This window comes from Muscardinus avellanarius (genome assembly GCF_963383645.1).
Source record: "Muscardinus avellanarius genome assembly, chromosome: 3".
In the NCBI taxonomy this organism is placed as follows: domain Eukaryota; kingdom Metazoa; phylum Chordata; class Mammalia; order Rodentia; family Gliridae; genus Muscardinus; species Muscardinus avellanarius.
In genome coordinates this window covers 66247454-66259524 of record NC_137788.1, presented here as the reverse complement: position 1 = coordinate 66259524, position 12071 = coordinate 66247454, and the positions used below count along the sequence as shown (strand labels likewise).

The window sequence follows — 12071 nt, the reverse complement described above, 5'->3', positions numbered from 1 at the left end:
CACGCGGCTGGCTTCGAACCTCCGCGATCCTCCTGTCTCTGCCTCCCAAGCACGACTACTAGCCACATTTAAAATGCTCAAAAATCACACTTGGTTACTGGCAATGATATTGAAGAGCATGGATATGGGATACTTCTATCCTCACAGAATATTCTATCATAAAATATGGCTCTAGATTACTGTATCTAACTACTTATCTGATACATCTGATAGAAGGACATATACTTTCAGATAATTTCCCAGAATTTCTAAATGTCCAAAAGTTAACTTATCTTTCCCCCAATATTTATATTTCTTTCCTTATTCATGATCAATTATACCACCTTATACCCTGTCACCCAAGTCATAAATTTAGGAGCAATTCTCTTTCTTATGAATCCTAACACCCAATCAGAATTACCAAGCCCTGTCATTTTTTCTCAAGATCATTAAAATTTCCATTATCTCTTCACTCTTACCAGCCCATTTAAAGTCTGTGTGTGTGTACTCACAGAAGAATGTGTGTGTGTGTGTGTTTGTGTGTGTGTGTATGTGTATTCGGTACTGGAGATTGAACTCAGGGACATTCTACCTCTGAGCTACACCCCAGCCCTATTTTATTGTTTATTTTGAATTCTCGCTAGATTGATGAGTTTCATTACTGGCTGAGGCTGTTTTTTAACCTACCGTCCTCCTGTCTCAGCCTCCCAAGTACTGGGATTATAAGCACTCACCACCTTGTCAATCTTAAAGCCTGTATATTCTTCAAGAAATATTCATAAAGGTGCAGGCAAGGTGTAGGAGTACCAGCATAAGTTATGTATGATCTGATAAAATATGCTCCATAAGCATCTAAGCTTAGAGTTGCTAAAAAAGGAAGTGGGTAAATCAGGTGTGGTGGAGCATACCTATAATCCCAGTACTTGGAAGGCTAAAACAGGAGTATCACACGTTTGAGGTCAGACTTGACAATTTACCAAGGCTAACAGCAACTGAGCAAGATCCTGAAAACAAAAAATAAAAAAGGGCTGGGGTATATCTTACAGGTAGAATGCCCCTGGGTTCAATGTCCAGTATATATGTATATATATGTATATATATATGTGTGTGTGTGTGTATATATGTGTATATATGTGTATAATATGTATATATACAGTTATATCTATAAAATTTATTATATCAGAGCCAGGCATGGTATGCACACTTATAATCCCAGTACTTGGGAGGCTGAAACAGGAGGATCATAAGTTTGTGGCCAGCCTCGGCTTCTTAGTAAGGCCCTTTGCAACTTAGTGAGACCCTGTTTCAAAATAAAGAAAAAAAAATAGGGCTGGGGGTATAGCTTGGAGGCAGAATGCCTCTGGGTTCAATTACCAATACCAAAAAGGAAAAAAAAAGAAAAGAAAATGAAAAAAAAAAGGGAAAGGGAAAGGGACAGGGAAATAAAAAGGAAAAAAAAAAATAGTACTAAGCCAGGTTCAGTGTTACACACCTGTAATCCCAGGTTGAAACTGAAGAAGCACAGGTGAGGAGACCTGGTGTGTCATTCAGAACAAAATTAATTTACTTCCCAGATCTACCTCATTCAACCCAGATGATGTAGGATGTAGAATGTCACCATGTAATGTCACCAGGTGATGCAGGATGTAGGAGCAGGATGTCTCCTGCTCTAGTGAAACAAAATTATTTGCAATTCTACCTGCTTCTTTCTGTCCCTTCCCACATGTTTTTCTTTCTCAAATACTCTTTATAGTTTCTTTCTTCTTTCCCTTTAGCAACATTCTTTGTCCTACTTACCCTTTAAAACTAACTCAAGTTGCACTTAGTAAAGTATCTTTACCAACTTTTTTCTCTCCACTTACAAATATATAAAAAATGTGTAGACTTCAAATATAGTTATCTTTTGTAAGTTTATTTGTGGATTTTTAAGTCTTTCTTACTGAGCCATAAATTCTTTGCCAGCATAGATTATTATTATTCCCAGCTCCTAGCATAATTTGAGTCTTGATTCATCTATTTGAGCTTTGGTTCTTACTGTAAAACAAACAAAAAATAACTTTGTAGAATTACAGTGAGGGTCAGAAATACCATATGGCTAGTAAGAAGAACAAATTGGATGCACATTAATTAATAGATATTATAACAGATGAAAAATAATGGATGACAAAGCATTTATGAAGTGGGGGATTATACTGACAATATGAACATGCATGTTGCCTTGGAAGAAGTGCAAGTAGCTCAGTTTGGTTAGAAAACAAGGTAAATACTGTTAGGAGATAAAGCTGTAAAGATTAGAAACAGATTCTAAAGGCCTTGGATAGTTTTCTCTCATACCTGCATATACTGAGCCATCGATTTAAGTTGCAAGGGGTATATTTGCATTTCCCATATAACTATGGTGGTATTTTAAGTAGACTTGGAAGATGGAAGACAGCCAGGTTGGTGGCACACATCTGCAATCCAGTATTTGGGAGGCTGAGAGGGATGGCAGGTTCAAGAATCTCAGCAACATAGTGAGCGAGATCTTGTTTCCAAACAATAAATAAATAAATAAAAAGGGCTGGGGATTTTGCTCAGAGGTAGAATGTTCTTGGGTTAAAACTCCAGTACCAAAAGGGGAGGGGGGAGACTACTTTGGAGTTTGATAATTTAGACATAAAATTATGAGGACCTAAACCGGGCATGGTGGCCCACGCTTGAAATCCCAGCATTTGGGAGGCTGAGACCGCGGTTCGCAGATAGCCTCAGCTACTTAGGCCCTCTGCAAGTTGGTGAGACCCTGTTTCAAAATAAAGAATAATAAAAAAAAAAAAAAGTAGGGCAGGGGATGGATGTAGCTTGGAGGTCAAATGCCTCTGGGTTCCATCCTAGATACACACACACACACACACACACACACACACACACACACAAAATAAATAAATAAATAAATAAATAAAAATAAAAATAAAAAAAATTATGAGGGCCTTCAATAACAGAGACAGGGATTATTTATTGCATGTTCTGTCACCCTCCGTTCATAGCAAAACATCACCACTTTTTCACATGTCCCAGATCTTTGTTTCCCAAATATTAGGATTACAGATGTGCGCCCTATGTGTGTCTTATCTTTTATATGACCTGATCTCACCCAGAAGGACTTATTTAATAACCATATTCATCTGGATTGGATGAAACGTTCTATTTAATCCACTTTCATCCCACCCACTCAGCTCACCACTCCTATCAGCAAACTTAGGTCCAGACTGTCATCGCCTGATACCTTAGGGGGTGAGGCGTTATCTGAGGTGTAATTTCGTTGGGTCTTCTTCAAACTGAGCCATCTACCATCACTGTCTTGCAATAAAACCACTTTGAAGGGCCACCTGACACCCCTCCTATTCTCAGGGCACCCTCTTCTCAGCAAACCTAGGCGGGCTGTGGTCCCACCCGCCCGCCCTCCTTGCCTGGGGCGGGCCCGGGGCTGGGCGGGCGCGGGAGGCTGCTGCTTCCGCTGCGGTCGCCCGCCGCTCCCGACGTGCCCTCCGAGGCCCGGGCGGAGGGCCGGCTCTGAGGGGTCTCCTGGAGAGGGGACACGTAGCGGGGACCCCGCGACTGAGCCTCCCCGGACCAGGGGGAGGCCGCAGGAGCCGAGGGGCAGGCTGAAGGCACCCCTGGTCTCAGCATCTTCTCAGACCAGCTTCCTCCACCCACTGGGGAGGCCCGGGCGGAAGCCGCGCCACAGAACAGGCGAGAGCGAAGTGCGCAGGCGCGGGCGGGCAGCTCCCACAGGCCCGCGCGCGGCTCCCTCCTGCAAGGCCAGGTGCTCCTGTGGCTCCCAAGGATACAGGTAATCCTGGCTTGAGGTAAACCCTCTTCAACTTGCAGGTGTTACGTTCAACATATTCCAACCCCCCCCCCCCCGTATTTAGTATTGAACCCAGGAACATTCTACCTCCAGGTGTTTCAAAAACACATTTTCCTTTAATGCAAAATGTGCTTTCAACTATTTCTTATACATACAGACACTTCTTTGGGTTGCTGGAAATTGAACAGGGTCTGGCACATGCTAAACACACAATTTAGCTATATCCCCTGGCAGATTTTCTTTTTGTTAGTACTGGGGACTTAACTCCAAAGCACTGTGCCTCTAGATACACCCCTAAGCCCTATTTTTATTTCTGGGGCCTAAATTGCTGTGGATAGACACTAACCTATGGTCCCCATCTCAGCCTCCCAAGTACTGGGATTGCAAGTGTCAGATTGCACCTGTATCTGCTGTATTAAAAAAAAAAAAGTCTTATAAAACAAAGAACCTCTAGATAATGCTCTATAGACTTAGACTAGCTAAAGTCACATATATGTACAACCCGGCTATGTACAACCCAGTTCACTCAATGACCAGTCAAGAATTCTAATCCTTACAATATTAAAAATCTGCTTGAGGCTGGGTATGGTGGCCCACACTTCTTATCCCCGCGCTTGGGAGGCAGATAAGAGGATTGCACAGGTTCGAAGTCAACCACAGAACTATGAAAAATAGGTCTGAGTGTAGCCCGAGGTGGGTTTCCAGGAACCCCAGTACCCCCAAAAAAATCTGCTTGAAAATATCTCCCATTTTGACATTCATTACACACTTAAAAGCCACGCATGGCAGCACACACCTTTTAATCCCAGTATTGGGAGGCTGAATATGAAAACTGCCTCAGCAAGTACTGAGACTGTTTAAAAAATTAGCCAGGTTTGGGGCAGGTTCCAGTAGTTAAGACTCATTACCCTATAGCCTTATTTCAACAGCCTCTCATCACCTAGTGAACTTGTTTCAATATTCAAACAGGGCTGGGGTAGTATAGTTCCAAGATAGAATACCCCTGGGTTCAATCCCATTCTGCAAAATAAAATAGGACTGGAGGTGTAGCTCAAAAGTAGAATGCCCCTGGGCTTAATCCCTAGTACCACTAAAAAGGAAAAAAACTAGGCTGGGAAGTTGTACTTAAGTCTTAAGAAACAAGTCCAAAAATCATTGTACTATCAACTGGCATTTCCTCACTTGAAGAAGGAAAAGAGGCCATTAGCTCTTTGAGTAATTCTGACCCATAAAAAATGTCTTAAAAATTTAAGCCAAGACTGGTGGCATATGTGTGTAATCCCAAATTCGAAGAGCCTAAGCAACCAATTGAGACCCTGATTCACAATAAAAATAAAACGGGACCAGGGAGGGGTGTGGCTCAGATGTAGAATGCCTCTGGGTTCAACCCCCAGAAATATAGGGGGGAAAATGGGGACAAATTGCAAACCTGTTCAAAGACCATACACTGTGACCTGACCAAGGGTAATCATATTCAAAACACAAATCATCACCAAATTTCAACAGCCATTTACTTTGTGCATCTTTTAATTCATATATGGAACTTATCAGTTTGCATCATCTAACAGTCTTACTTACAAAAAGCAATTTACAGTAACTATTGTTAATAGAGGACACAGAAATCAAGTAGAATCCGAGTTCTTTTAACGGCTGACATACTTTATACTTAATTATAAACAGAAAGACCACTTGGAAGAACAGCGTTTTTTAGAAGATCTAAAAGTAAAAATACAATACAGGTCTTTATTTTACAATATATAATTACATAATTAAAATTAATAAAACAATTTACAAAGTATTAACAGAAAGAAGTAACAAGTTCAACAAGCACTTCAAAATCAGAAATGTTGAGATGGCAAAACTACAGTAGCTTTTCCATCAAGGAATCTAGTTTACTAATTCAGGTTGAACATTAACCCTCAGAAGCACTTCTTCAGGCATACAAAAAACAGGACTAACAGGTTTAATCTGTTCTTCTCCCAAAAGTGACAATCCAGCAATGCCAAATAATGTATGAAAAGGATCCACCTGTTAAAAAAAAATAAAGGTTTACAGACTATAACACAAATCAAAAACCTCAACTCAGTTATGCTATGTTATATTTAATGTTTTCTGAAAAAGAAACCTCAAATTATTTGATACTTTACCAACCACCTATTAATAGATGACAAATATCCATAAACCTAGATCTACATCCTTCATATATGTAAAGTTACCCTGAATGCGTCACCCTTTCTATGCCTGGAAATGTCTAAAACCATAAAATGCAACACAGGAAATAGTAACTTGTCCAAAATATACTTGCCATGTCTCCTGGCCTGTCTGCAAAACCTCCAGTTTCTTCATCCTGACATGCTAAGATGAAACTACGAAGTTTCTCTCTATCGATCCAATGAAGCCTTCCAATTATCTTCAGGGAAGCCAATACCCACCATGAATAGCATACATCTGGTAACTAGAAGAGGAGAAAAAAATTAAGGAATTTACTCATGTGCTATATTTAGAACTGATTCCTGAAAAAGAAAATCTCTGATCCAGTTACCTATGCTGTCCCAGTAATAAGTGACAAACATCCATCTAAAGCTTACTCAGCCTGATAACCAAGGCTAGTAGAGGCCCATGAAATCAGTAACACTTTCAAGTCCAGGTGGATACATATTTAAAATTAAAAAGTAAGCCAGGCATGGTGGTGCACGCTTGTAATCACTGTACTTGGGAAGCTGAGACAAGAGGATCGCATGGGTTCGAAGCCAGCCTCAGCTACTTAGTGAGGCTTTCAGCAACTTAGTGATACCCTGTTTCCAAATAAAATATAGAAAAGGTCTGGGTGTATAGCCCGGAGGTAGAAAGCCTCTGGGTTCCACCCCAGGTACCACCAAAATAAATAAATTAAATTAAAAGGTGGTCAATTTTAAATTTAAATTTAAAATGTGGCCAAGCAATCTGTTAGAAATGCCAATCTCACCCTCAGACTGAACAGTCTGCATTTTTTGCAGTACTGGGGATTAAACCCAGGGGCATTATACCTCCAAATACACCCCAAACCCTATTTCCTGTCTCAATCTCCCACATATGGGAATTACAAAATTCCATGCCCAGTAAGTAACACACACACACAAAATCAGACCCTAAGCTAGATACCACCTGTAGGTATCACCCTACCCATTTATGCAGAAATAAAGGCATGCCAGGCACTGTGGTACATGCCTGTAATCCCAATACTCAGGATGCTACAACAGGAAGATTGCAGGTATGAGGAGGATAGCCTTAGCAACATAGCAAGTCCCTGTTTCAAAATAACAAAGGGCTGAGGATCTAGCTTATGGTTAGAATGCCTTTGGGGTCAATCCTAGTACAGACTGACAAAAAGAAAAGACCAATCAGCCCAATTAAAAGTGCTGTCTCAATTTATGGTACAGAAGTATAACTTTAGAAGGATGGGCAAAAAGAACTTCTTAATAAAATCAGGCTGGTGGTGTGAATTCAGAGGTAGAATACCTTGAGTTCCATCCCAGTACCTCCCACACACGTACACAAACCGTATCAAAATAAAGACTAAACAATGAGAATTTAGGGTTTGGGGGGGGGGCTGCAGTAGGGACTGTTCTGGAATTGTTCACAACTCAAATCTAGATTACAACTTTAATAGTTTTCACATTGTTAAAGACATAGTTTGCTAATTTCCACCTATTGCTACATTTGCTCTATACAACTGTGTAGTTGCCATAAAACCACATGTCCTACAAAACAGAATGTACAGGTCAAGTGTCAACACCCAAAATGCTTGGAAATAAGTATATCAAGAATTTCAGAATATTTACTTAAAGAGTTGATATGGGACCCAAGTTTAAAGTGTTTCACATTTTATACATATGGCCTAAAGGTTATTTATGGTATTGGCATTTGAAACCTAGGGTTTTTATACATATGGCCTAAAGGTTATTTATGGTATTGGCATTTGAAACCTAGGGTTCCTTTTAGCTTCACCCCTAGCTATCCTTTGTTTTCAACAGGATCACACTAGGTTGCTGAGTCTTGCTCCAGACTGAGGCTGTCCTTGAACCTGCAGTCCTGCCTCAGATCCCCAAGTACAGGAAGTATTGATGTATCATGTTCTGAAGGTAATTTTATTTGTACAGTATTTTTTAGTGCCCGAGTTCTCAGTGACCTGCTGCATAAGGTCGGGTGTGGCATTGTCCACTTGGGCATCATGGCAACCTCGATGTTTCAGATTTTGAAGCACTTTGGACTTTAGTTTGAAGTACTCTAACTATGTATATGGCTCTTACAGCATAATATATAATAAAATTTACTAAACTTCCCTCCAAACAACCGGTAATAATAACTGAGCTCTCCTGGGAGGAACAATGAAGTAATGTTGTCTAATTTCTTATAAAAAAACATCAAGCTGATAAAAATCAACTGTACTTTCAGACACCTGTGATGGGCATAGAAATCTATGTACACATATGTTAAAAGGAAAGCCTTTGGCTATCACCTTTAATGCATGACTGATACCCTGGCACGGGCCCAAAACTATAGTTCTAGAACTTCATTTCAATGCCTAAAAAATACCAGACTTGAAGATGGGGTAAAAACCTAAAAATTCAATGTGAGAATACAAATAACTAAACCATGAGTACATAATTTTGGCAATACTAGGGACTGAAACCTTATTTTTATTCTCCTTTAGAGAAGTAGCTTACTTCAGAATAGTGAAGGCCAAAACACAGCTGCCCTAAAAGGAGCATTAAAAGGCAATACACAGCCAAGAATAGTGGCGCCACTCTGGCAATCCCAGTACGTGAGAGACTGAGACTGGAAGATGGCAGGTTTGAGGACACTCAGCAAGTGGTGAGACTCTCAGCCTCCAAGCAAGACCCTGTTTAAAACAAAAAAGTAAAAAATAAAAAATCAGGCTAGGGTATAGCTCAGAAGCAGAATGCCCTAGGTTCAAGTTCCAGTACCAAAAAAGGCAATACATATTTTCCTTAACAGTATCTGGAAGTAGACACCAGGATTAATGAGTATTTCAACCAGATACCTCTACTTCTGTCAAAGGCTATCCTTTTTACAAAATGATACTAAAATAGTACATGAAGGCTTAGAACAGTTTTGAAACAGTACCTTCTCTGGCCTTCCATTGAGTCCACCTGAAGGTAACTGTCGTTCACATAGCCACCAACCAAGTAAATCAGAATTTACTTGATGCAACTGACTAGTAATAGCCAGGAATCCTGTGCAACAATAGATCTAAAATTACAGACATAAAGTACATGTGTATAATCATTTCTTGATTGTAAAAGTGGTAAAAAATTACTTAAATAAAAATTATTAAACCCCACTTTGTGTTAGTAACAAATTCTTCATTGAAACTGTCAAAATCTCTTCCTAGCTACTTAAAATTATATACGCAATGAATGTTCAATGGCACAAAGATGTGCTCAGACTAAAAATGTCAGAATATTTATCTGCATAATTAAAATTTAATGGACAACATTTCAGTAATCATGAACTTAAGCATGTTTGTGTGGTTAAGAGGTATTTACAAAGGGGGCAGTATGAACATAGGGAAAACTGCTAAAAGTGCTTTCCTTAAGAAGCTATCTTATGTAATGCCCTACACATTAGTCAAATAAACTTCCTATTAACACATTTCCCATCTAATATTGAAATCTCTTCAAAATTGATATAAGAATTTTAATCTGCCCAAACAAATAAATTACCTGCCCAGCATGGGATTCAGAACCTGGTCTACAACCAAATCCACCATCGAAGTTCATACAAGAGAGAACAAATTCAATTGCCTTTTCCACATTGATAGCATCAAGCTTCCCCTATAAACATAAGGAAAAAACCGTATTAAATTTCAGAATATAGCCAGGTGTGGTGGCACATGTTTATAATCACAGTACTTGGGAAGATGAGACATGAGAACCTCAGGTTTGAGGACACAGCCTCAGCAAGTGGTGAGACTCAGCAACAAAACAAAATCCGGTTTCAAAAACAAAAATAAAGTAGGGCTGGGGATAGTGTAGCTCGGAGAATGCCCCTGGGCTCAAACCCCAGTACCATACACACACAAAAAAAATTTCAGAATATTCATGGTTCTTTAACCATTCCAATATAATATTCAAAGCTTACCAACAGTGCCAAAGTTGCCACTGCACAAAAGGAGAATCTTGTATCAATTTCTCCTAAAAAGGAATCAAAACATGAAAATGTTACCAGAGACTTCTGATCATACTTTGTGCTATGTTACCTAAAAACAAATCTGTATAATTACTACACTAAATTTCTAAGAGTTCAAGCTTAGTTTTCTTTTGTTTTTGGCAGTGGGAATGAATTCAGGGACCTTCTACACATGAGACATTCCTAGCCCTATTTTTATTTTGAAACGTGGTCTCATCCTGAGGCTATCTTCAAACCTGAGATCCTCCAGTCTCAGCCTCACTAAGTACTGGGAGTATAAGTGTGCAACACCATGCCCAGCTCAATCTTAGCTTTCATATTGGATAATAAGGAAGAGGCCTAAACCTGAAATTAAATGTCTTGATCTCTAAGGAGATTAAAAGACAAGACTAAAATCTGCCAAAAATAACAGCAAATTATCTTAATTTTACCGAGTGCTAAAAGGAGGAAACTAACAAAAATGAAAGTACTATTATATTTCCAGAGTACAAATAAACTTAGCCTATTTAACTAAGTGAATTTTCACATCCCATGAAGCAGCTGGTCTCTGGCTTGTATTGTGTTCAGCCCCAAAGCAGAGATGATCTACATTTAAAAAATAAAATTTTATTCCCTCCCTCCATTCAATTCTTAATTTTGTTAAAAGTTTTCCATTGCCAGGATTTTTTTTAACTTTAGATAACCACCAAATACTGGGGGGAAAAATTTTCACCTACCTTATCTTTTAGAATGGCCCCCTCTGTTCCAGTGCTCCCGTATGTGGATATAATTACCATAGGGCATGCTGGAACATTCAGCACACCATTAACTCCAGTTAGACCAGCTGCTTAGTGGGACCTGAAAAGATGAAAAACTTAAAAATCTCCTTATAAACTGGTTACCAGGAAGGCCAAGTTATTTAATGATTAATTTTTGGTAGCATAGACTAAATTTGACATTACCCCATATGTCTCCAGCAAAAGAACCATCTTCTTTCTGCAGACTCTGAACATATTCCACGACCTTATTTACATCAATAACATTAATACTATCATATAGTGTAAGAATCTGTAAGAAAGGCAAAATAATTTAAGTAAACCCTCCAAGTTTATTCATTTTTGTATACGGAAAATTAGTGTATTTTTCTGTATACAAACTGTAACCTGCCACACACTAACATTTATGTATATAAAAATAAGACTAAACTATCATGTAGATTTTCAATTACATCAAAACTAAACTCTGCCTAGTAATTTTCAGTTACATATGCTAAAGATAGAAAGTTTACCCTCCAAGGTCTCAGTGTAACTTTAGAACGCACATCAACTTTGCATTCAGATAATACATGCCATCACATCACTGACCTTGAATAAATTTCATTTAAGATACGGACAGTATCAAGACTGTTAGAAATATTTACCTGAACAGCACTAAGAGTATACAAAAGATGAGGATCATGTCCAATGCTAGCACTTATTCCACCACACTCATGTTGGCATGACTTAATGAATGCCAGAATTTCTTCTCTATTCATGCGATGCAGTTGTCCCATAAGGTCCATCACGGTCAGACCCCAATAGATGCCACTCATTCTCAAATACTCAGACATACAGTATTCCTGAAATAACAATTCCTTAAATATATCAGTTTACATATATGTTATTAAAAAGATTCAACACTTAAAGGTGACTTACAAATTGAGTTACCATGATAAATTCATCTATGAATGACAACTGTACTAGGTCTTTAGTCTCTCCCATGTGCCAATGAGAGGTAAAGTAAATGCAAAGAAAAGCATTCTTTTTCATTGAAATTCAGGATGAATGCTTCAGATTACCTATACCATATTCATCAGATATTCATTCAATAAGTTAAGATGGGCATGGTGGTGCTCCCTTGTAATCCCAGTAGTTGGGTTGGGAAGCTGAGAAAGGAAGACTGCAGGGTTATAGCCAAGCCTCAGCTACTTACTGAGGCCCTTTGTAACTTAGGGAGTCCCTGTTTAAAATTTTAAAATAAGGCTGGGAGTGTAGGGTGAAGGTAGAATGCCCCTGGGTTCAATCCACAACACTGC

The 12071-nt window shown here is 39.1% G+C and overlaps 2 protein-coding genes across 2 annotated transcripts in view; both read right to left on the bottom strand.

Moving 5' to 3' along the window:
• MSH4 (mutS homolog 4) overlaps positions 1-3645 on the bottom strand; it is a gene marked incomplete at both ends in the record, with an annotated part of 63877 nt that extends 60232 nt beyond the window's left edge. Inside the window, 2 exon segments of the mRNA XM_080690372.1 lie at positions 3409-3445; positions 3448-3645. Of these exon segments, the coding sequence (XP_080546498.1) occupies positions 3409-3445; positions 3448-3645 (235 nt within the window).
• Positions 3646-5713: 2068 nt separating this feature from the next.
• RABGGTB (Rab geranylgeranyltransferase subunit beta) lies at positions 5714-11615 on the bottom strand (the record flags this gene model as incomplete). The annotated part of the gene is made up of 7 exons (XM_080693341.1): positions 11418-11615; positions 10960-11065; positions 9971-10023; positions 9553-9663; positions 8954-9079; positions 6132-6281; positions 5714-5854 (listed from the first exon to the last, which is right to left on the bottom strand). Exons 1-7 carry the CDS (start codon positions 11604-11606, stop codon positions 5714-5716), a joined length of 876 nt encoding a protein of 291 aa, XP_080549467.1. The 5' UTR covers positions 11607-11615.
• Positions 11616-12071: the final 456 nt, after the last annotated feature.